Source organism: Ceratotherium simum, chromosome 23, assembly GCF_057802395.1.
Source record: "Ceratotherium simum simum isolate JZ-2026a chromosome 23, ASM5780239v1, whole genome shotgun sequence".
Taxonomy (NCBI): domain Eukaryota; kingdom Metazoa; phylum Chordata; class Mammalia; order Perissodactyla; family Rhinocerotidae; genus Ceratotherium; species Ceratotherium simum.
In genome coordinates this window covers 445,420-469,873 of record NC_141922.1, presented here as the reverse complement: position 1 = coordinate 469,873, position 24,454 = coordinate 445,420, and the positions used below count along the sequence as shown (strand labels likewise).

General features: G+C 58.2%; 2 protein-coding genes across 9 annotated transcripts in view; both read right to left on the bottom strand.

Moving 5' to 3' along the window:
• Positions 1–101: 101 nt before the first annotated feature.
• C23H8orf82 (chromosome 23 C8orf82 homolog) lies at positions 102–3,137 on the bottom strand. Its single transcript, XM_004442993.3, has 3 exons — positions 2,940–3,137; positions 1,933–1,981; positions 102–1,664 (listed from the first exon to the last, which is right to left on the bottom strand). The coding sequence occupies exons 1-3, from the start codon at positions 3,099–3,101 to the stop codon at positions 1,219–1,221; spliced, it is 657 nt and encodes a 218-aa protein (XP_004443050.1). The 5' UTR covers positions 3,102–3,137; the 3' UTR covers positions 102–1,218.
• Positions 3,138–4,356: 1,219 nt separating this feature from the next.
• The window catches only part of ARHGAP39 (Rho GTPase activating protein 39), a 152,630-nt gene continuing 132,532 nt past the window's right edge, over positions 4,357–24,454 (bottom strand). For 5 of the 8 annotated variants that reach the window (XM_087447136.1, XM_087447143.1, XM_087447137.1 and 2 more), the window contains 7 exons: positions 22,061–22,622; positions 11,834–11,926; positions 8,405–8,478; positions 6,755–6,954; positions 5,893–5,984; positions 5,348–5,517; positions 4,358–5,233 (listed from right to left, as the gene is read on the bottom strand). In XM_087447136.1, the coding sequence (XP_087303262.1) occupies positions 5,039–5,233; positions 5,348–5,517; positions 5,893–5,984; positions 6,755–6,954; positions 8,405–8,478; positions 11,834–11,926; positions 22,061–22,622 (1,386 nt within the window). In that variant the 3' untranslated portion in view covers positions 4,358–5,038. Of the gene's footprint in view, positions 5,234–5,347; positions 5,518–5,892; positions 5,985–6,754; positions 6,955–8,404; positions 8,479–11,833; positions 11,927–22,060; positions 22,623–24,454 lie in introns of all 8 variants that reach the window. The other 3 variants (XM_087447138.1, XM_087447141.1, XM_087447142.1) reach the window with 2 other exon arrangements.

The window sequence follows — 24,454 nt, the reverse complement described above, 5'->3', positions numbered from 1 at the left end:
TCCTGCTGGCAAGAGTGAGTCATGTGGAACGGTATCAAGGGACCTTGGTGTTCGTCTAAGTCTTGCTCTAAATCGTAACTCATGTGATTAGTCACTGGAGATAAAGTAGGCACAGCACAAATTTTAATGAGATAGCTTTGGCCCAGGGGGAGGCAGTTCTTAGGTGTCTTAGGATGTGTGTGAACCTCAAGAAGATGGGGGCATTCTCTGGGCCCCTGGGATCCATTTCTTGGAGCAAAAGAGTTGGCCCAGAGCTCCTCCACCCAGCCTCCAGCAGCAAGGCCTCTCAAATAGAGGTTCTTGGCCTCCTCCTCAGGACTCAGGGCACTGCTGCTCACATGGACACCCACTAGATACTCATTCCTGTAGAAGTGCCGGCCTGGGCAGGGAGGAGGACCCAGGTGGGAAAAGCAGGGAAGGCCAGCCCAGAAATCCTTTTACCCAGAAGCAGACAACCCCCTAATCCGGCTGGCAGGGGGCGGGGCGGCACATACAGGATTTGGCGATGGCTGTCACTGTCTCCGGGGCGCCCATCTGTGCGCGGGTGGAGGAGAGAGGGAGGAAGCCCTGCCATCCCCTCGAGCGCAGTGCGAGGCCCGAGCCGGGTGCCTCGACCCCCACGGCGTCCCCTGCACTCGCTCCAGCGCGGGCCTGTCCGGGGCAGGTTCACGGCAGGGCGTGGTCCGGGCCAGGTCGCACGCCCTTCTCGGTGCGCGCCGGGGGCAGAGCCGGGACAGCGCCATCCCGCCCCCACGCCCGCTGACCTTGGGTCGGGCGCCCCCTCACCTGACGCTCCCGCGGCGCGGCTCCCCCGCCGAGCCCGGCGCCCCGGCCACCGAGCAGCGCCGCGCGGGAGACAGGCGGGCGCCGCTCGCGCAAGCGCACTGGAGCGTCCCGAGCGCGTGCCGAACCGGAGGACGCCCCAAGCCCGGGGTGTGGGGAGGGAATGGAAGGGCCCGCACCCCCGACCCTCCCGGATGTCGGGGCCCCGACCGCGGCAGCACCTCGGACAGCGCCGGACGGGGCGGGGCCGCGGTGCACCACCGCCGCGCACGCGCACTCGGCCGGCGGGCTCTCCGAGTGGCGCGTGCGCAGCGACGCGGGCCGGGGGCGTCAGGAGGGCGGGGGCGCGGTCAGCTGCGGAAGCCCCGGAGGGCGGTCAGCTGGGGGCGCCGGGGGGGGGGGGGGGGCGTGGGGGGGCGAGGGCAGGGGAGGCGCTCAGGGCGGTGGGGCGGCGAGCAGCAGCGGGGCCAGGTCCATGGTGAGGGCGAGGCGGCGGCCCTGCCAGCGCACATGCGAGGGCAGCGCGGGCGCGCCAGGCGCGTACTCGAAGCAGGCGCTGAGCTCGAAGGCCAGGGCCGAGCGCACTAGGCCCACGCTGCCCGCGCGCTCCGGCGCCGGGTGGTAGAGGCGCCCGTTGGCGGCCAGGGGCAGCAGGCGCGCGGGCTCGAAGGGCACCGTCAAGGCCTCCCCGCCGCCGCAGTAGGAGAGGAGCGGGGGCCCGGGGCGCGCGGCCAGCAGGTGCGTGAAGACCACGGGCCGGTCCTCGCAGCGCAGGAAGTTGCGCTCCCTTCCGCAGGGCGAGAGGAAGGGGAAGGAGGCCTCGTAGCGTCCGCTACGGTTGGGTCTCAAGCGGGAGAAGAAGGTGACCAGGAACTGCCGGTCTGGGGGGCGAAGGGCGCGGCTGCTCACCATGCCGGGCGCCTGAGGCCCCGGGCCCTGCTTCCCCAGGCAGGCGGCTCGCCCTGGGCCACGCCAAGATCTGGCGCCGGCTGTCGGAGGCCCGCCCTGGCCTCACCCTAGACAGCGGGGCTCTTGAGCGCAGGATGCCCAGTCCCCTGCTGTGGGCGGCCGCGGGCAGGGCGGGGAGTGGAGGTCGCCAGGGCCTTTCCCGAAGGGAGAAGTAAGGCGGGGAGGAGGGCGCAGCAGTACCTTTGAAGCAGGTGATGAAGTTCTTCATTTTGGAGTCGTCCAGGAAAAGCTGCAGACAGAGGGGCAGGCCGTGGCCCATGAGTCCCAGCTGGGAGCCTGATGGAGCCGGCACCAGGGCGGGGAGGCCTGCGCGGGCTTGTGCCCGCTTGCGTTGTCCGTCTGTGCACACCGTGTGCAGGGAGGCGCGTGGGTCAACCTGGGGGCCCTGCCGACTTTCCCGCATCTGCTCCGCAGCCCGGGCCGTACTTCCTCGCGCACAGGTTCCCTGGGCTGGCATGCCTTTCCCGCGCCTCTTCCCACCTCCTTTCACGTTTCTAATCAGATGTGTCACCTCTTCCGCGAGGCTACCCGACTTGCCTCCTCTCGGATATGCCGGATGCCTCTGCCAGGGCTCCCAAAGCAGGCGGGGCGGCGCGGGACTTGGGGTGCAGAGCGCTGGCGCCCCAGCTCAGCAGAGTCGGGTTCACTTATCTTAAGAGACCCCATCCACCCCTCCGGCCCCGCCCCCTTCTCGAGGCCCCCCTCCCGGCTCGTCCCCTGTCGGGGCCCGCCTCCCATCCCGTTCCCTCTCGCGGCCCGCCTCCAGCCCGCCCCCTTCTCGAGGCCCCCCCCCCTCCCGCCCCCTTCCCCTCTCGCGGCCCGCCTCCGACCCGCCCCCTTCTCGAGGCCCCCCTCCCGGCCCCGTTGCCTCTCGAGGCCCGCCTCCGGCGCGCCCCATTCTCGAGGCCCCCCCTCCCGAGCCCGTCCCCTCTCGAGGCCCGCCTCCGGCCCGCTCCCTTCTCAAGGGCGCCCCTCCCGGCCTCGTCCCCTCTCGCGGCCCGCCTCCGGTCCCGTCCCCTCTCGGGGCCCGCCTCCGGTCCCGTCCCCTCTCGAGGCCCGCCTCCGCCCCGCCCCCTCTCGGGGCCGCCTCCGGCCCGTCCCTTCTCGAGGCCCGCCTCCTGTCCCGTCCCTCTCGGGGCCCGCCTCCGGCCCTTCCCCTGCCTACACAGGCGCCCCCCCTAGCCCACCTGGCCCTGATGATCCAGGTAGTAAAAGTACTCGCGCGTCCGGGGCTCGGGGCGCTGGCCCTGCGTGTAGGAGACGCCCGCGCCCCCACCACAGGCCCTCGTCCCGGTAGACCGCGCCAAGGCCAGAGGCCTGGCCCGGAGCGCCCCGCACGCCGGCCACATCCTCCTCCCGAGCCGGAAGCGGTCGGAGGGTCACGCGCAGGCGGCGCTGCGAGAACACGCGTCCTCCGGCGGCCGCGGCCTCGCGCTTTGAGTTCCGGCGGGGTCTGAGGAGCTCGCCTGGCCGGTCCGGCGGCCCCGACGCTCCTTTCCGGGCCTGCCGGGGCAGGGCGCCCGTCGGCGCGGTGCGGGCGTGAGACTGGGGTGCAGGCGAGCTCAGGAACGGGGAGCCAGGCGAGGTTCGGGGCGCCGGCGACCGCCCGTGGGCCGCCTGCGCGTCCAGCCCGTAGCCGCACACAGACGCGGACAGACACGCGGCGAGAAGCCCTGCCGAGTCGGGGGTCGGGCGCGTCCAAAAGGCCCAAGCCCCGGCCGGCGGGTCCAGGCCGACACCGCGGTGCCGAGGACGACCCCGGCGCCTCGCCCCTCGCCCCCATCCCGGGGGCAGCCCTGCTTGCCGCCCCCCAGCTCCCCGCCTGGCCTGTCCGCCCGGTGCCCGTAGCAGCAGCCGGCTGGCCGCCGTGCTGGGCTGCCCGGCCTCCCACCCAGATGCCCGCAGCGACCAGAAGGAGCGGGAAGCGACAGGCGGCGACCATGGCTCGGAAGTACAAAGTACTCCATATGTACTTTATTCAAAGTGTTGTCATCTCTCGAGTCCATGCGTCAGAGCGCGAGTCTGTGGCCGGCCCTCCCCCGCCCAGGCCGCGAGACCACTCGACCGAGGACGCTACCCCAGGGGACACTCGGGCCTCGGCAGGGCTGGGCTTGCTTTTAATAATAAATAAAAACTCAACTCTAAAAAATATATATATATAAAAACTGGGGAGAAATTAAGTTTTACAATGGGAACTCAAAATTCCAAAATGGAAAATGTACAAACTGAGTCTAGGTACCTCCCCACCAGCTCTGGCCTCGAGGACGGGCGGTCGTGGGCGCCCCTCTAGTCCCCCAGCTCGGGGGTCCTTCCCTCTCATCTGCTGCAGGTCCCGGATGGGGTGGGGCAGGTTTGGTTTTTGGTCAGAAGCCAAGAAAGTGGAGAAGAAAATGAAGGAATGATATCAACTTGCTCTGCACAGAGAATGGGCGAGGACGGCTCAGAGATAACATTTGGGTTAAAACTATGCCATTAGCAAATTTAGTTCTTATATCTTTCGCTCTATTTATATCTCTATACACAGACGGGTTGGGGTGCAGGATAGATTCTGAATTTATAGTTACACGAAGAAAAAATATTCTCGCCCCTCCCCCACCCTGCCCCAAGAACGCCTGCCCAACCCTGACCCCCACCCCAGCGGACTTTGGTTTGGGGGCCCCTCCCCACCCAGGGAAAGCTTGTGGGCTCTGGGCCAGGCTCTAGTGGTGGATAGCCCAGTGCCCTAGAACCCCCAACTCCTGTACCAAGCTGGAGGCCACAGGTGGCAGGAGGCGGCGGGGGGGCCAGGGGCTGGGGAGGGCAGAAGCTGCAGGCCAGGCGGCCGAGAAGAATGAAGAGAGCAGAAGAGGGGAGAGGGGCAGCCAGGCAGGGCCCAGGCCAGGACCAGGCTGAGCGCAGGAGCTCCAGCAAGGCAGCTCACCCCGGCAGGAGCCGCGTGTGCTCTGGGGCTGGCCCCGGAGGGGCAGTGTCACTTGGCTCCAGGAAACAGAAGGCACTTTCTCGGGGCTCACCCGCGGCCGGCAGTGGGCGGGGCGGTGCCCACGGAACTGGCTAAGAGGTGGAGGGCCAGAGGCGCCCTTCCTGTAGCTCCTCTGCCCTGGCTGCGCCCTCACGCCGAGGGCCTGGGTGGGGAAATGGGGGTTCCAGGGCTGGGGCGGGCATGGGCGGAGCCTGGCATGCTACCTCCGCGACTGGGGCGTCCCCTCCCCCCTCCCGGCGTGTCCCCTGCCCGGGTGCACCCGAGCTTCGGCTCTGTCCCCACCCTAGGTCCTTCGGTGCCCACGTGCTATAGCACGCCCTCCATGAAGCTGGTGTCCAGGTGCTGGATGAGCACGCGAAGGAAGGACATCTCCTTGCGAGTGTTCTCGAAGATTACGCGCGGGTCGTCCGATCGGCAGCGCAGGCAGTTGGGCGCCATCACCATGGCCAGGTTGCTGACGTCCATCTTGGTGATGGCCACGTTGGCGGGCTGCACGAACACCTGCGGGGTAGCGGCTGGTGGGCCCGGGCGGGGCGTGGGGCGGGTTCGGGGTGGGGCCAGGCGGGGGCGGGGCACAGGGCGCGTCCAGACGTGGGTGGGGGCGCGGGGGCGCACCTGGAGGAAGCGGATGAGGTAGCAGAGCACCAGGCGGTTGATGCGGGGCAGCGCGTGCACCACGGCCACGGCGGCCTCGGGGCTCTCGTAGTGCGCGATGCACTGCTCGTAGAACTCGTGCGGGATCAGAGGCTCCTCCAGCTCCCGGTACCACAGCTTCAGCAGCGACGCTGTGGGCACAGCGTGGCGGCTCAGCCACCTGCTGGGCAGGCACCCTTGGGTGGAGCCCGGTGTGGTGGGGGCCCAGCCTGACCAGCGACCGAGGGCGTGAGAGGGGTTGTGACCAGGAGGGGACCAGACCGGAAAGGGTCCACCTGGCCTAGGTGGGCTGCGCCAGCCAAAACCTGAGGGCCTGGGCTCATCTTGGAGGCCTGGGCATTGTGTGTGAGGAGGTCTGTGCAGCTGCTGGGAGCAGGCAAGGCTGGAGGGATGTCTGTGCTGGGAATGGACTGGGAGCCATGGCATCACTGGGGGGAGGGGAAGCTGAACTGTCTGAGCAGCCTGGACCAGGCCTGCTCCTGCTGCCTAGGGGGTTAGGGGCTCACCAGGGACATGGGGGTCCTCCAGGCCTGTAGGCACTTTCCACTGGTCCACCTGTAGCTTCAGAGCGTTCACCTCGTCAATGTCCCCAGGGACTCTGCAGAGCACAGAGCAGGTCTCAGGGAGGAGGAGTTTGGCTTGCCCAATGTCAGAGATCAGGACCACTTGGCCCCTCTCCACCCAACTGGCCTCTTTCTCACCAGGGAGGGAGGTGTGGCTTGGGGACCCTGCCCCATGGACCCAGGCCACCACCCCTTGTCCCTCTGCTGGCCACCCCCATGCAGATGCTTTCCTCCGTAGGGCCACTGAGACCTAAACCCAGAAGCCTCAGTTTCCCCAGCTGTGCTTCTAGAGCCTGGGTAGGTGGGTCATGACTGCAAGTGACTGGCCATGTGCCATGCCCCTGGGGCAGGGGCTGTCATCCCCATTCCCAGGTGAGGACCGTTTGCTGGGGCATGCTGTCTCTCTCCAGGCTCACGTCTCAAGCCCCGCCTGGGACTGGTGTCCAAGTGCCCTCTGGGCCCCTGGTGGCCATTTCTGCAGGGGCATTGTCCCTCGCTGGCCCTCCTGCCTGGCTTCAGACATACTGCAGTTCAGGTGACGAACTTGCTGACTGTCTCCTAAGGCCCTGCCTTTCCTGGCTGAACAGTGGCCTGGCCCTTCTGTTTGTTCCAGAGTGCCCCTCCTGCCTGCATGCTGGCCTCTCAGGCTTCTCTGAGGCTGGGGCACAAGTCTCCTGGCCCTGCTGCCCAAGGCTGGGGCACGGAGGTAGGCCCAGTGGGCCTGGTGTCCAGTGGCCCCTGCCTGCCTGAGACACATGGTGGAGACACTCAAGGACCCACACCCAGGGCCCAGGTCGCAGGGCACCTGAAGATGCCTTCCGTCTGGTCACCGTTGAGGGCTAGCACCTCCTCAGACAGCCGTGTCTGTACCCAGGGCAGCTGCCGGTCAGGGTAGCGCTCCTTCTGCATGCTCATGACCTCCTGCAGTGCACTGCCAAACATGGACGGGCTGAACACGGCATTCTTGGCATGCCGGATCTCCTCCACGTTGGGCTTCTTCAGCCCCTGCAAAGACAGCCCAGCTCTGTCCCTGTGTGGCCCAGCCGCCCTGCTCCTAGCCCTTCCTCCCCTGCATTCCTCCTAGGGCTGCCCTGGCTTGGCCACCCCTCCTCTCCCCTTGTCCTCTCATCTTTGTGAACTCCAGGCTTCTGCCCAGCCAGAGCTGAGGGTTCCCCCAACGTCCTGACCCCAAGTCACCAGGGGCGCCTTCTGCTGGGCCACCTAGAGCATCCCGAAGCTTCAAGCGGCCCCGTTGGTCATGCAGGAGGAAGGTGGGAGTGACTCCTGGACAGGCCAGTCTGGGAACTGCATGGGGCCACAAGAGCGGCCAGGCTGGTGGATCTGAGCCATGTGAGACCACCCTGTGGTGGTGGGTGCAGGCAGTGGCTTCTGGAAGTCTGTGGCAGGGCTGGAGCAATGCATTAGTGGGGGGAGAAAGTGGGGAGGGGTGGCCAGGCTCTGGAACAGTGAGGGCACAGCTGCTTTCAACAGAGGTGGGGAAGGGTCAGGCACAGGAAGGTCTAGGGGGCTTCCTGGGTGGGGGTGGGATGCTGAAAGGGAGGAAGAGGGTGGGCCGTGGGTGCTGCACTGGGCCGGGGAGGATGCCCAAGGCACACGCCTCCCGACAAGGCCAGGTAACAAGGTCCAGCTGTGTGGTGTGACTGAGGCCTCTGTCCTGTAGAGTGGCCACAGAGTGCAGGCTGTGGGAAGGGCTGTGGCTGCCAAGCTCTGCCAGATGGTAAGAGGTCCCAGCAGCCGGCTGTGGGTCAGGGAAGCAACTAGTGGAGGGCACTGCTGGGACCACCTGCCCTGCCTGCCCACCCTGGAACGGGCTCGCCTGTCTGTGGGGTGGTGCCCAGCCCTGGCTGCCAGAACCGAGAGGAGCCCTGTGACGGGTCTGGGCCCTCGGATCTCCACAGCCAGGTGGACAGCCCACTGTGAGCAAGGGGGCACACCGTGGTCTTCTGAGTCTGCGTTGCAGTCCAAGGCTGAGCCTCCTCTGGGTCCAAAGGCAGCCTTCCAGAAGGCGAGGGCCTCCCGGCCTGCCCGTGGACCGTGCCTGCCCTCTGCACCTCACCACGCCAGACCGACAGCGGCAGGCCTGGGGCAGCTGGTGTCACTGTCACAGCACACCCCACCTGCACTTGGGCCGGCGACCCGATGCCCTGGTCCAACCACACACCTCTTTTCCTGCACTGGCTCTAGAACTGGGGGTACAGACCCTGCCCGAGGCCTTCCCTGGCCATCTATCTAGGTGGGCTCCTCGCAGCACCCCCACACCACAAGCCGGCACCCCCTCGCACCCGAATGTGCAGGCTGGGTTCGAGAGAGCAGGGCCGTTCTTCAGGATGTGAGAGCTGCCTGTCCAAGGGTCCTCAACTCCCTTTGGACCTGTCTAGGAGTCACCGATATAGCCTGCCCACCCCGCCCCGGCTGTCCCGGGAGAAGCTCGTACCTTCTTGGCCCCGGTCAGGGCCGCCTTCTGCAGCTTGTGGTAACAATACTTGGCATATGTGCTTATCGCCACTCCTGGAAAAGAATGGGTGCCAGTCGGCTTGGGGTGGGCAGGGGCTGCAGGCCAGCCAGGGACTAAGAGAGGAAGCAGCAAGAGGGGTGAGGAGAGGCAGCTCCCATGAGTCCCGGGGGCCTGGGCTGGCCTGGCCAGGCTCCTGCCCACCCCTTGTCCAGGGCCGTGGGTCCTCATTCTCCCAGGCTGTCCTTTAGAGTAGAAGCCCACATGTAGAGGCAAGGGGCACTTCCCTCACCTCCAGAGGAGCCAGGCTGGGGAAGGAACCCCTCTGCCAGCCTACCCACTCCTCCCCATGACCAGGAAGGGCAGGCTCAGGACAAGGCCTGTTCCCCCTGAGGAGTCACAGGCAGGACAGGGCAGGGCCTGGGCCCCAGGGCCTCCCAACTAGGGACCTGGGGGTACCCTGAGAAGGGTCATTTCCACATGCAGCAGCCCTGGAGAAGCTTCGTGCCCACTGCCTGGGCCAGCACTGCAGGAGGGGGCCTGGGGCTGGCTGGACAGCAGGCCTAGCTCTCCTGCAGCCTTGCCTCCAGCAGGGACCCTGGGCAGCCCTGGGAGTGGGCCTCAGCCCACAGGGCCCCACATCTGCTCGGTCAGGGCTACCTGGGCAGGAGTCAGAGAGAGGGAGGCCCAGGGCCTGGCCCGTGGTGGAAAGGGAACGAGTGTGGAGGAGACTCCACATGTCCCGAGCCTGGGTGTTGCAGGGAGGGCAATGCCGCTGGAGGACCACCTTTGGGCTCTGCCTGAGGGCTGAAGCTGGCAAGGAGAGGGCTAGTCTTCTTTCTCAATGGAGGGGGTTTCCTAAAACTCCACCCCTGGCAGCATAAGTTCTAGCTGGTGGTCATGGGGGATGGCCAGGCCAGCATTCCGAGGGCAAGGACCTCAGGGACCTTGGCCAGGGAGCTCTCCAAAGGGAGAAGGAAGAGGGGAGAGGGGAGGGAGGAGACCCCACCAGGGTGGGTCTGAAATGTGTGGCGCATCTTTCCTGGGCCAGGCAAGGGAAGGGAAGGAGATGCAACAGTGATACAGAGAGCAAACAGGGAGGCCGAGCCCAGAGGAGCCGTCTGGCCCAGGGTGCCCCAGACCAATGGACGGACAGGCAGATGGGCTGAACGGGTGCCTCCAGGCTCCAGACCAGCCCCTTCTCTGCAAGGCTCTGCCCCTGCAGGGCCCGCCTGCCCGCTGTCTGCCAGAGGGAAGCCCCTAGACCCAAGTCTCAAACCCAAACACCAGTCTTCTTTCAGAGGAAGCAGTTTCTGTGGATGTCCTTGGACCCCAGTATGAAAAACACAAACAGATCTCAGTCCATGAAAACCTCTTCATTTCTAATTATCACAAAATAGTTTTGTCATTATAACTGGTAAGGGGGTTCTTTCTCAGAGTAGTCAAATGAAGACAAATATTTCTCACAGGTGTTTAAACCCTGGAGAATGTGTTTCAGGTCCCCGAGGAGCCAAAGACCCCTCGCAGAGAATCCCCGTTGTAGCCTCTTACCGGCCAGCTCAGGACACAGCACCTGGAATCTCTGGCCACAGGCCGATGTGGCCTTCTGGGCAGCCTCTTGTTTTAGGGCGAGTGGACAGTGCTTAAGCAAATGGGACCCAGGCCTACCCTGACCACTAGGAGCCCAGAGAGCGCTTTGCAGCAAGGCAGAAGCCCAGGACTCACTTTCCCCCTCCTGGGGGCGAGTGCCTCCTATCCCTGGTCTCGGGGCCTGAGGGACATGCCCTGAGGCCTCCTGGGGCCTCATCTGGCCTCTCAACAGGCTGTGATCTGAAGACCCTGGGGCTGCCTCCAGCTGGTGATGGTGGCCACAAGGCAGCCTTTCCAGGCCTTAGTTTCCTCTTCTGTAGGATGGGGACAGGGACAACACTTGTCTCAGGGGTGCCCTAAAGGGCCAACCTCAGAGTGTGGGGCCCAGTGAGGGCTCAGCAGATGAGGCTGCTGGTGTCACAGCTTTTGTGGGCAGACGAAGGACTGAGGCCGTGTGTGCCCCGAGCCCCGGGAGCTGGGGCACCTCTGCACCTGGTGCTCCATGGGCACAGCCTCCTGGGGCAGGACAGTAGGGTGTCTGCTGAGTGCTGGGGGACAGGCAGTGCCCCTGGCCAGCCCAGGGAAACCCCCATGGTAGTGGGGGGTACTCTGCTCTGAGCCCACTGCCCCATTCTGGCCTCGCCATGGTGCACCTGTACCCAGTGTTACAGGTGGAGAGACAGCGGCCCACAGAGGGACAGACAGACCAGCTCTCCCACTCTGTGCCACTGTGCAGGGTCCAGGCCCACCTGGGGCCTGAGTCCTTGAGCCCCGGCCATAAGCCTCAAAGGCTGTTGGGTGTGACCAGAACCTGCTGCCTCTTGGCACTGACCCTGCTGGTCCCCGGGGGGCAGTGTCCAGCTCCCTCCTCTGTACCCAATACCACTTGGGGCCACAGGGGCCTGCTGGCTGTGCCCCAGCCCCACCTTGCTGCTGTAACGCAACCCTCGTGGACAGGCTCAGGCAGGAGCTCAGAGCTCCTTCCACTCCTGTCCCAGAGGAGAGTGGCCCCCGGGTGGTCGGGAATCCTGGATCGCAGCTGCCCCCCTTCTGCCGAGGACAGCATGCAGCCAGAGAGCTTCCCAGAGGAAAGGGTGCCGAGGTTGAGTGGTCTCAGAGAAAGAGGAGTGGGCAAGCGTGGGGGACGGGAGGCACCAACACTGGGGGAAGTGCTGGGGGTGGGGCAGGAGTTGGTCCCAAAGCCCTGGTGCCAGGAGGGGAAGCTGACATGACAGCAGTGGGCAATGGGGAAACTGGATCTCCCAGCAGGGAGGGCACAGCCTGGGGTTAACAGGGCTTCCCTGGAGCTTGGATGGGGGTGGGGGTCCTGAGCCAGGGCCCAGAGAGAGGCAGGGATGGGGGGCTGAGGGGGAGGTTGGGAAACCCCCAGGCTGTGCTGGGGGCCCCACCAGGGAAGCAATGTGAAGCTCGGCCTCCTGCCCCAGGAGCAGCCCGGACTGGAGGTCGGGGGGGCGGGGCAGGCACTTGCCCACGGGGCACTCCCTCACCAAACACTCACCTGGGTGGCCTCCAGCTGGCCTGGGCCAACCATCCTCACAACCCCCTCCCCACTGAGAACCCAGCATGCAAGTTGGAAACTGTTCTGAGCTCCACGGAGAAAGGCGGGCAGGTGTGGCCTCTCCCAGGAGCCCCGTTAGTGACCCCGGGCCTCCAGCTGGCTCAGGAGGAGGCCGCAGCCCTGATGGTTAGTGTCCCCCGACCCCAGCCCAGAAGCGGTTAGAGAGAGGAGGCCAGGCGGCCGAGGCCGGAGAGCAGAGCTGTGCAGACGCAGCGCACAGGGGCTGCAGGGAGAGGCCCTACCATCCGGCTCCTCAACATAAGGCTTGGGTTTCTTTCTCAACTTGGACTTCTTCTTAGTGTTCCTTTCCAGGAGCTCTTTCATGTGCTGTGTCACTGGGGAGCAAACAGAGCCATGAGGACACAGAACACAGAGCCAGGAACACATGCCCACATGGGTCCCCAGGCGGCCACAAGGAGGCCCCTGGGCCTGCGGGGGGCTGCCCCAGTCAGCTGGGAAGATGTCACCCCTGTCACATCCTCTTCCTCAAGGGTTCACAGGACCACTGGTCCGATGCCCAGCTGGGGTGGGGGTGAGTATCCTGTAAGCAGCCGCTTGCTGCTCATACTCTTGGGGACAGGGAGGTGTGTGTGTACCATACAGATGTGTGGTTGCGTGTGTGGCTGGGGGAGGTGCCAGGGGCCCTTCTGAGCACTGTTGCCCAGAAAGCCAGCTCTTCTCATGCTGGAGGTGGGTGGGAAGGCCCTGGGCAGTGGGGACAGGATGCAGTCAGCTCATGACCCTCCACCGACATACAAGCACGGGGAGGGGGGCCCAAGGAGCCCCCAGCTCAGCCATCTTCTTCCTAAATGGCTGCATTCTGGGGGCTCAGCTCCTGAGCTGGTGCTGGAGGAGGTGCTGAGCAAGAGAAGGTGCCGGGGCTCCCCTCTTGGGCTGATCTGGGCATGCCTCTCACTCTGCACAAAATAACTGAGCCTGGCTGACGCAGACCCCTTTGTTCTCCTCCATCCTGCACTCTCTGGAAGGAAGTGACTGTGCATAGCCCCCTGACGGTGGACCATCTGCGTGAATTATTGTGATTCTTCTGCGCGGGAGATCTCTATCCATCTATCTAGTCATTTATTTATGTCAGCACGGACTTGCAGATATTCATTTACACTCCGGGTCGTGATCCGACATGACTTTGTTGCGCACATTGCTCCAGCTTTGGCCACACGGTGCTCTTTCAGCTGGCTCCCGTGTGCTGAGACAAACTCCGTCGTCTGCCCTCACCCTCTCTAGCACTTCCTCACTTCCGGCACTACACGTGTACATTCCCTACACCAGCCCTAGAATCAGCTGATTCTCCAAGGAGCTCTGGTTCCTTTTAATGGAAAATGGTATTAGAAACCAAGACCTGGGTGTTAGGAGTGCTCACTGCTGTTGGGGTGTCACTCCTTCCAGGCCCTCTCAGCTGACAAAGCAAGGGAAGATATATGTGTATACTAGCCCCTATGTATATGCATCTCCAAATATGTCCATAATGATGCCTCCACCTCTAATCCATCACCACATGGATCCCTCTAGCTTCCTTCTCCTTGCTTGTCTGTAACTGGTTTCTCTTCATTCTCTTAACAGTTTTGAAGAATAGGAGATTTAATTTTGATAGTGCTTTTAGTGTCACATATAAAAACCTTTGCCTAACTCAAGAAGACAAAGATTTTCTCCTATGTTCTAGAAGTTTTATAGTTTTAGGTTTTATATTTTGGTTTATGATCCATTTTGAGTTAATTTTTGCATATAGTATAAAGAATGGGTTGAAGCTCATCTTTTTCACATTTGGATATCCAACTGACCCAGCACCATTTGAGGAAAACACTATCCTTTCTTCACTGAACTGCCTTTGCGTCTCTGGAAAACTAACTGACAATATGCATCTGGGTCTGTTTTTGGACTCTCTATTCTGCTTCTTTGTGCCAACACCACCTTCCCCCAATCACTGCAGGTTTATAGCGCATCTTGAGGTCAGGCAGTGTCACTGATCCAACTCCGTTCTTTCTCAAAGGTATTTTGGCCTTTTCTATGAATTTTAGAATCAGCCTGTTAATTTTTCTTTTTTCTTTTTTTCCCTTTTTCTCCCCAAAGCCCCAGTAGATAGTTGTATGTCCTAGTTGCACATCCTTCTAGTTGCTGTATGTGGGATGCCACCTCAGCATGGCCTGACAAGCAGTGCGTTGGTGCGTGTCCGGGATCTGAACCCGGGCCACCAGAAGCGGAGTGTGCGCACTTAACCGCTAAGCCACGGAGCTGGCCTGGCCTGTTAATTTCTAAATTATTAAAAAAACCTACTAAGATTTTGATTAGGATTGAATCTATAGATCAATTTGGATAGAAGCGACATCTTAATATTGAGTCTTCTGATTCATGAATACGGTATATCTCTCCATTAATTTAGGTATTCTTGACTTTGAGCAACATCTTAGGTTTTGGCGTAGAAATCTTATATATATTTTGTCAGATTTATCCCTAAGTTTATCATATTTTATAATGCTACTGCAAATGGTATTTTAAAAATACCCATTTCCAATAGTTTGTTGTTAATGTATAGAAACATGATTAATTTTTATATATTGGTCTTGTATCCTGCAACCTTGCTAAACTCACTTCTCTTAGTTCTAATAGTATTTTTATAGATCCCATAAGATTTTCTACATAGAAGAAATCTCTACCTAACCTTCATCTTGTCTGTGAATAAAGACAACTGCACACTTCCTTTCCAATCTGGATGCCTTTCAGTTCTTTTTCATGACTTGGCAGTGGCCAGGCCCTCCAGCATGATGTGGAGTAGATGCGCTGAGGCTGGAGGTCCTTGCCTTGTTCCTGATCTTGGGGGGAAAGCATTCAGTCTTTTACCATTAAGTATGATGCTGGCTAGAGGCTGTTTTGGTTTTAACTGTGGTAATATATAAACATAAAGATATAGCCATTTAATTATTATTATTATTATTATTATTTTTTGTGAGGAAGATCAGCCCTGAGTTAACATCCATGCTAATCCTCTTTTTTTTTTTTTTTTTGCTGAGGAAGACCGGCTGTGAGCTAACATCTATTGCCAATCCTCCTCTTTTTTTTCCCCCAAAGCCCCAGTAGATAGTTGTATGTCATAGTTACACATCCTTCTAGTTGCTGTATGTGGGACGCGGCCTCAGCATGGCCGGAGAAGCAGTGCGTTGGTGCGTGCCCGGGATCCGAATCCGGGCCGCCAGTAGCGGAGCGTGCGCACTTAACTGGTAAGCCACGCGGCTGGCCCTATTATTATTTTTTTTATAAAGATTCATTTTCATTTCATTTCATCTCTCATTTCATTTTTTTGTGAGGGAGATCAGCCCTGAGCTAACATCCACGCCAATCCTCCTCTTTTTGCTGAGAAAGACTGGCCCTGGGCTAACATCTGTGCCCATCTTCCTCCACTTCATATGGGATGCTGCCACAGCATGGCCTGACAAGTGGTGCATCAATGTGCGCCTGGGATCCGAACCCGGGCCGCCAGCAGTGGAGCGTGCGCAGTTAACCGCTACACCGTGGGACTGACCCCCACCATTTAATTATTTTTAAGTGTACAATTCAGGGGCATTAAGTACCTTCACAATGTTGTGCAACTGTCACCACATCTATTTCCAAAATCCTCTCATCATCACAAACAGAAACCCCGTCCCCATTAAGCAATAACTCCTCATTCCTCCTCCCCTAGCTCCTGGTAACCTCTAATCTACTTTTTGTCTCTATAAAGTTGCCTATTTTAGATATTTCCTATAAGTTGAATCATACAATATTTGCCATTTTTTGTCTGGCCTCCCTCACTTAGCATGATTTTTCAAGGTTCATCCATGGTGTAGCACGTATCAGAGCTTCACTCCTCCCTATGGCTGAAAATATCCCATCGTATGGGAGGACCGCATTTTGTTTATCCATCCCTCTGTGGATGGACACCGGGGTTGTCTCCACTTTCCAGCTCCTGTGAATAATGCTGCTGTGAATACTGGTGTATAAGTATCTGAGTGCCTGCTGTTCATTCTTTTGGGTACATCTTTTTATAGATGCCTTTCATCAGGCTGAAGAGGTTCCCTTCTATTCCTAGTTTGTTTAGAGTTTTTCTTAGGAATGGAATGTTGGCTTTTGTCAAATGCTTTTGAGATGATCATGTGGGTTTTCTTTTGATATGGCAAATTACATTGATGTTTTAATGTTAAATCAACCTTTCATTCCTCAGATAAACCCCACTTATTCAAGATGCATTATCCGGGCCGGCTCCATGGCTTGGCGGTTGAGTGCGCGCGCTCTGATGCTGGTGGCCCGGGTTCGGATCCCGGGCGCGCCCCGAGGCACCACATCTCCGTCCAACCTGAGGCCGAGTCCCACGTACAGCAACTAGAATGATGTGAACCTACGACATACAACTGTCTACTGGGGCTTTGGGGGGAAAAAATGAATAATAAAAAAAAAAAAGATGCATTATCCTTTTTAATATATTGGATTCAATTTGCTAAAATACTGTTAATTTTTCTGTGTTCATGAGTGATACTGTCTGTGCTGTTCTTTTTTGTAATGTCCTTTTCTAATTTTGGTACAGAGTGAATTGGGAAATACTCCCTCCACTTCAGTTTTGTGGATGAGTTTGTAAAAAATTGCTACACAAACAATGAAATGTTTGGTAAAATTCACGAGTGAAGCCATTTGGGCCTGGAATTTTCCTTTTTGGGAAGGTTTTTAAGTACCAATTCAATTTCTTTAATAGATATATGACTTTTCTGGTTTTCTGTTTCTTATTGAGTAATCTTTGGTAGTTTGTGTCTTTCATGGAATTTGTCCATTCCTCTAAATTTTCAAATTTACTGGCATAAAGTTGTTCATAATATTTCCTTATTAATATTTTAACATCTGTTGAATCTGTAGTGATATCATCTCTCATTCTTAATATTGGTAATTTATGTCTTCTCTCTTTTTGTCCTGATCAGACTGGCTGGAGGTTTATTAATTTTATTGATCTTCTCAAAGAATCAGCTTTATGTTTCACTGATTTTCTATTTGTTTTTCTGTTCTTTTATTGATTTCTTCTATAATCTTCATTATTTCCTTTCTTCTGCTTATTTTGATATAACTTATTTATTTATTTATTTTTAAGTTTCTTCAAGTAGAAGCTGAGGTCATTGATTTGAGATCTTATTTTCTAATACAGGCATTTTGGTGCTATAAATTTCCCTCTGAGAACTGCTTTGGCTGCATCCCACAAATTTTAATATGTTTTGTTTTCATTTTCTTTCCTTTCAAAGTACTTTCTAATTTCCCTTTTGATTTTTATTTGACTCATGGGTTATTCAGTAGGATGTTCTTTAGTTTCCAAATACTGAGGGATTTTCCAGATATCTTTGTGTTACTGATTGCTAATTTAATTCTGTTGTGGTTAGAGAACACACTTTCTATGATTTACATTCTTTAACATTTATTGAGACTTGTTTTATAGCTTAGAATATGGCCTATCTTGAAAATGTAGCTGGGATTTGAGTCCAGATGCTCTGGGTCCAGAACCTATGCCCTCACCTCCTCCACTGTAGCTGCTTCGTTTCTTAAACAGACTTTCAGCTAGCCCTTCTGTTTTCAGCTTTAAGGTCACCCCCTTTCCAAACCATTGCCAGAGGCAGCTGGCTCCAGCCATGACTGAACTTTTAAGGGTTCACTACCTGCTTCAGCTTCTTCGTTTTCCCACCGTCTGCTTGGAATGCACCCTTCTTGGTCTGCCAAGTCAGGTTCCTGATACTTGTCCACGTGCTTTTCAGCTTCCCAAACATCGCTGTTCTTCCCCTTCCATTCTCTTTGTCCTTGTGGGTTTTATTTTTTTCATTGTGATAAAATATACATAAAATTTACCATTTTGGGGGCCGGCCCTGTGGCTCAGCGGTTAAGTGCGCACGCTCCGCTGCTGGTGGCCCAGGTTCGGATCCCGGGCATGCACCGACACACCGCTTCTCCGGCCATGCTGAGGCCACGTCCCACATACAGCAACTAGAAGGATGTGCAACTGTGACATATAACTATCTACTGGGGCTTTGGGGAGAAAAAGGGAAAAAAAGGAGGAGGATTGGCAATAGATGTTAGCTCAGGGCTGATCTTCCTCACAAAAAAGAAAAAATAAATTTACCATTTTAATCATTTTTAATATTTATTTATTTATTTATTTATTTATTTATTTATTTTTTGGTGAGGAAGATCAGCCCTGAGCTAACATCCATGCTAATCCTCCTCTTTTTGCTGAGGAAGACCGGCCCTGAGCTAACATCTATTGCCAATCCTCCTTTTTTTTCCCCTCCAAAGCCCCAGTAGATAGTTGTATGTCACAGTTGCACATCCTTCTAGTTGCTGTATGTGGGACGCGGCCTCAGCATGGCCGGAGAAGCGGTGTGTCGGTGTGCGCCTTGGATCCGAACCCGGGCCGCCAGTAGCGGAGCGCATGCACTTAACCGCTAAGCCACAGGGCCGGCCCAATCATTTTTATGTTCACAGTTCAGTGGCATTAATTACATCCATATTGTTGTGCAACCATTACCACCATCCATCTCCAGAACTGTTTCATCTTCCCAAATGGAAACTATGCATTAAACAACAACTCTCCATTTCTCCCTCCCCTAACCCATGGCAACCACCATTCTATTTTCTGTCTCTATGAATTTGACTACTCTAGGGACCTCAAATGAGTGGAATCATGTAGTATTTGTCTCTTTGTGACTGGCTTATTTCACTTAGCATAATGTCCTCAAGATTCATCCATGTTATAGCATGTGTCAGAATTTCCTTCCTTCTTTAGGCTGAATAACATTCCATCATATGTATTTTGTTTATCTGTTCATCCATCGATGAACACTTAGGCTGTTTCCACCTCTTGGCTATTGTGAATAATGCTGCTATGAACAGGGATGTACAAATATCTGTTCATGTTTCTGCTTTCAGTTCTTTTGGGTATACACCCAGAAGTGGAATTGCTGGATCCTATGGTAATTGTATGTTTAATTTTTTGAGAAGCTTCCAGACTGTTTTCCACAGTGGTGGTACCATTTCACATTCCCTTGTGAGTTTTTTTTTTCCCTCTTAAAAATTCCTTCACTGTTCTTTTAGCAGGAGTTCAAGGTGGAGTCCAAGTAAATGCATGTGTTCAACCTGCCTTCTTTACCTGGAAGCCACTAAGTCTTGTTGGATGCATGAATGCACGAGCAGTGAATGAAATGCCTCAGGGTCTGCAGCCTTCAAAGGGCTCCTTTGCAGAGCAGACAGGCGAGCTGCAGTCTGTTGTGTCCACTGCCAAGCACCCCTGCAATGTTTGCGCCGAGGTCCCAGGAGACAGCTGTAAAACCCTCCTGCTGGTGGCTGGCACCAAAGTGTGCCCATGTGTGAGACGAGGCTAAGCTGGGGGCAGGGGGCATGTGAACCGGGGTTCACTGCATGGCGCCTTGGTCCCTTGGGGTTGTGACCACACAGATGTCATACACATGCTGGCAGATGAATCAGGCTCTGAAGCTGAGGCAGGCAGCGTGATTGAGGGTGAGCCTCAGCTCTGCCCTCACTGGCATTCCTGGAACAGGCCGTAGTTTCCTTTTCCTGAGCGCAGGCTACACTCTCTTAGGCTGATGGAGCCTGCCTTCCTGATCAACAGTGAGCACCTATGTTCTTTTTTTTTTTTTTTTTTCCAGTCACATCTGAGAACTTTATTGGGCACGGCTCAGCACCAGGCTCCGGCAGGCCCAGCACGCGGCCCAGGCAGCCACGGCTGGAGGAGGGTGGTTCTGTCCAAGAGGTCTCAGCAAACGGTGACCCCACAAGGCAACATTCTACCTAAGATTACTATATAGTTGGGAGACAGAGGGCTGCTCCACAGACGCATAACAGGTCAAATCTTTATAAATAAACATCCAGTGAAGAAAATGACAACTCTAATTCATTCTTATACACAGAGCACTCTAGAGCAGGTGGGTGGGGGCGGCCAGGGGCCTGCATCCTCACTGGTCAGGGGCCTGGGTGGGTGATGAGTGGGTCCAGATGTCCATGGCACAGGGCGGGCAGGGGCAAGGCCAGGGGCAACGGATGATGGGCACTAGGACACTGTGCATTTACAAGACCAACTACTGGGGGGCAGCTGCCCCGTGCGTGTGTGTCAGGCTGTTCGTTCTGGAATGAGGAGGGAGTGGTCTTTACATCATATTCTGTAGCTGGTGGGCTCAGAGAAGAGCTACTTTGTGGAAAGGATGAGGGCCACGATGAGACCATAGAGGCCAAGGACCTCAGCGAAGATGAGGATGAGGATCATGCCCACGAATAGCCGAGGCTTCTGGGCAGTGCCCCGCACTCTGGCGTCCCCCACAATGCCGATGGCAAAGCCAGCTGCCAGCCCGCTCAGGCCCACGCTCAGGCCTGCGCCCAGCTGGAGGAAGCTCCTGTAAAGAGTGATGCCATCATTCAGGGAGTTGGCGATGAGGACCGCCACCACCAGGCCAGCACCTACGTTCTTGACAGGGGCCAGTGGGAGGGAGCACGAGGCCTCTCCTCTGGGCTCAGTGCCGAACAGGGCCTGTGGCAGATGCCCACCCAGGAGCGGCTCTTGGGGCTGGGGACGGGGTTCTGGCTGGAGGGCGGCCCCATGCCACAGATGTAAGACCAGACCCCACAGCCTAGATGCAGGCCCCTGCTGGCTGGACCATGTAGACCCTGTGTCCCTCTGTGGGCGCAGACCATACGGCCCTCTGAGACCACCTGGCCTCATTCAAGGGGCGGGGGAAGGGATCTCAAAGCCATGGCTGCCCAGGCTGACCCCCTCTTCCCTCCTACATGCTAGCCAAGCTCCCAGGACGAAGGTGCCACAAACCTCTGTGGCAAGGGGAGTAACCTGCTGGTTACTGGATGGGGCCTGAAGCCCAAGCTCCCTGTGGAAGCCCCAGATGCCCGGCGGGAACAGCCCTGCGAGCCTCCAGCCTCTGTGTATTCACTGCTCACTCACCTTTTCACTCCGCAAGCACTCCCTGGGCCCTCGCGGACTGAGCAGTGGGCACACACTTCCAAGCCTCCAGCTCAAGGCAGTGACATTTCGAGGCCTTTTTGGAAGAGGATGAGGTGAACCATGAAGCCAACGGGGGCCCACCTGCTCCTGGAAAGGCCCAAGAAGAACGAGGCAGACCCAGGCCACTGCCAGGCCGCGCGTCTACACGTGGGAGGAGCCATCTGCTGTGTCCAGTGATCCTGCTTCAAAACTGCATGCCTGGGCAAAAATCTCATGGCTTCCATGACATCCCCCCAAATGGCTGACGCATCTTCCCTGGGGCCCACAACTGCTGCACAGCCACAGCCCCCGTCACTGTGTACACACGCCCTGCCCCCCACACCTGGGCTGGGGCAAGGTCCTGGCCAGACCAGGGTGGAGAGTCACTCCTGCAGAGCAGTCTACGGCACGTCTGACCTGGAGGGCGTGTGGGAGTGTGTGAGCATGTGCGTGCGTGTGCATTTGTGCATGTGTTTGTCCAGATGCTGCTTCTGTGGCTGTGCCCTGTGGACACCCACAACTGTCAGGGTGGTGGACAGCCTAGTGCTGCCTATGGCCCTATCCCCACGCTCACCCTGCCCAGCCTAGGACTCTGCCCAGCTGCCGGGTCAGCTGCAGGGGCACCGCCTGGCTGGCAGGACCACGGTCCCTAGTCTTCCTCCCAGCAGGCCGGGCCTGGGCCCAGACAGACTTGATACATGGCCTTCAGGAGCCTCAGGCAGAATCTGGCCCTGCAATTGGCCTTAGGCAGCCGTAGCAGGTGGCTACCTGTGCTGGTCCCAATCTCGGACTGCTTGGGGCAGCTCAGGGCCAGCTCAGCTTGCAGCACCCCAATGGCCTGCTGGTCTTGCCAGACCTGGTGCTGGGCAATGCACACTGTGGTCACCATGCTCCTTCCTGCTCTCAGGAGCCCTCCTCCAGGACCCCACAGTCTCTTCGCCACCCACAACAGATGGCCTGAGGCTGGCTGGGGCAGTCACTCCTCCAGGCCTCAGGACGGCTGAAAGCAAATGCAATAAGCACATACGGGCTGACTGTGGCCTCCCTGCCCTTGGCCTCTTTGCTTCTGCCCTCAGTGGGCAGGGCGAATGGCCACAGTGGCCTCAGAGCAGAGTGGACACTGGCTGGCCAAGACATGGATGCCATGTGTCCTTGTTCAGGCCACCTTCCTGTTGGCTGTGGCTGGGGACCCTGTGTCAGGACTGCCTGCGGCTCTTCTTGGGGCTTTGGTGCCGAGGTAAGGGCTCCCCAAGGACCCCATGTCCCAGGGGAAACCCAGAACGTGGCCCTCAGAAGACATACGTGTCTGCTTGAAGTGCTGCATCAGCCCCCACGTACCTGCTGCCCCTGCGGTGCCGCCCAGCGCAGGCCAGGAAGTTCTCGCCACAGCCCTTACCTGAGCTGGTGGCAGAACCCGGGGTGCCAAGGGGTTCTATGTGGTGGGCCTTACCTTTGGTGTCATTGACGGGGTCCATGTGCCGATAGATGTAGCCCTCCAGGTAGGAGTGGAACTTGGGTGTGGGCGGGAAGAAGGCCAGGCAGATGGCCATGAGCTCCCAGCCACGGGCCAGGCTCTCAAGGCGGAAGTTCTCAGTGGTCTGCCGGCACAGCTGGATGTAGAGCTCGTCCCGCAGGCCCTGCACGCTCCAACCCTTGGTGGCGATCTCCAGGGCCACATGCAGTGGGTCTGCCTTGGCGCGTCGGTCACCCATGTACATCTGGATCAGTTTGAAGATCTCGCAGGCCTCCTTCTTCACGTGGCGGTCGCTGGTCACGATCATGGGCTTCTTGATGGATTCGCTGCTCCAGGCCAGCATGTTGGCGATGGACACCCTCCGCCGGAAGAGGCCCTGCGTGTGCTTGTTGAAGTGCTTGGAGGCCCAGTTCTCAATGTCGGTCTCTGAGGACGGCTTGCGCAGCGTGAAGGTAGGGAACACACAGCTGGCACTGGGCATCACGCTGCGGGTCTGCCGGCTACTCTCAAACTGGGCGCAGGTGCCGAGGTCCTCGGACTGGGGAGGATAGAGGGACTGTGAGGGGGGGGTTGGGAGCCCCACATGACCCAGTCAGGTGAGAGGGGTGGCCTCCCTGCTGGCCCAAGGCTGCTGGAAGAGCAAGGCCAGGCGGGCGGGGTGGGGTGGGGTGGGCAGGCAGGTAACCTGCTGGCAGGGGAGGCAGGAAAGCAACCTTTGCTGGGCAACCCTGGCATGGATGGAGGCCAGGCCTGAGCTTCCAGCTTTGCTCCCCATCTTACTCCACTTGCCTCATAAAGGCATGCCTGCATCATCCTCTCGAATGGCTGGGGCAGAAACCCAGAGAGGCCCTTCTTCCAACCTTTACCCTGAAGGCTCGATCTCCAGGAGGTACCCTCCCTGCTCCCGAGACCAAGGGTTGTGGGGGCCAGCACGGGCCTGGTGGCGGGAGGAAACCACACGTGCATTTCATCGGCTTCTCGAGCTGCTGTCGCCCCAGGTGGAAAGACGCTGGGGAAGCTGCACCCACGGGTGCTCATGTGGCCCTCCTCACTCCGGGTGCCAGCCCCATGCTGCTGCTGCTTTGCTGCTGCTGGTTCACTGAACTTCGAGGTTGGGAAGCAGATGGGAAGGGCAGCCCCGTGAAGATGTGGAAACCCCCAGACGCAAAGTTCGACAAGAAACACAAATGTCTCCCTCGGTCCTCAACAATGCCTCCCCTTCCCTGTCGCTGCACCCCACTTTCCCCAACAAAGATCCCCACATGGAATCTCAGGCAGAGTGATGCCCTGCGGAGGCAGGACCGGGCCTGAGAAGGGCTGTGTGCTACAGGCCTCCCATCCCATGATGCTGGGAAGAGTGGGGGTTGCCCCAAGCCCCTTTCCCAACTGCCTAATGGCCTAAGCGTAACTGCACAAGGCCTATCACTCAGTTAACATCCCCTTCTCACCTAGCGCTCTTGGGGACTCCCATGCCCTCCGTCTGGGGGGCAGGTTCTTGATGCTCACTCTCCACCTCCCACCTACCCAGGCTGCCTCTTCCCATCTGTCTTGTGTCCTCTCGTGTTAGAAGTCATGGACAGAAACGCTGTTCCGAGCTCTCCAGCCTGGAGGGGCACTAAGGTGGCCCGGCCTGGGGGATGCTGGTTGCCCAAGATCACCAGTCCCCTGGACATGTCTTCCTCAGTAAGGTTTGGGATGAACATGAGGAGTCCGACACTGGGAGGCTCTCTGGCCACTGCCAGCTCCAAGCAGATGCCAGAGCAGCCCCTCAGCCCTGACTTCATATAGGAGACTAGAGTGAAAGGTCAGGGGTCAGGAGGTGAGAACTAGGACATCGGCCCACACCAAGTCTTAGGGCACAGAGCTCCCGGCACACAACTTGGACAGAAGGTGCATGCAGGCTCCAAGAGCCTGACCGATGCTTGCACCTAGTGCTGCCCAGCAAGGACACGCTAGGCTGGGCCTCTGCTTTGGCTCCAGCTGCAGCCTGAGGTCCTGGGAGCTACCTGGGGCCCACTAAGTGCATCCAGGCCAGGTGTCCAGCCTCCCTGTGTGTAGGAGCCTGGCTCAAGAAGGGCTCTGAGCCACAGGAGGAACGCCTGACACTCTACCTGCACAGTTCTTCACCTGACAGCCCCATTCACAGATGGGAAAGCAGAGGCTTAGGGGCTCAATGGGTGGGGGGCTGCCTGCCTATCTCCCCTGCCTGGCCTGGAATCAGAGCACAGCCCCTGGCCCCCAGGTGAGTTGCCAGCACCTGGATAGGCCTCGCCGGGAGCCCAGGTGAGGGAGCCCCGTGCTGGTGGAAGCCTCAGGGGCATCTGCTGCCTGTCCTCACACCAGTCAGGAACTGTGAATGCCAGCCCCACC

What these genes read in the sequence shown, in the direction of transcription:
- C23H8orf82 (XM_004442993.3), bottom strand. Translation starts at nt 3,101, where the DNA reads ATGTGGCCGGCGTGCGGGGCGCTCCGGGCCAGGCCTCTGGCCTTGGCG. An exon ending in ACCTGGATCATCAGGGCCAG is followed by an intron (nt 1,982 to 2,939) that starts GTGGGCTAGGGG and finishes CTCTGTCTGCAG; the next exon opens with CTTTTCCTGGACGACTCCAA. An exon ending in CTTCATCACCTGCTTCAAAG is followed by an intron (nt 1,665 to 1,932) that starts GTACTGCTGCGC and finishes TTCGCCCCCCAG; the next exon opens with ACCGGCAGTTCCTGGTCACC.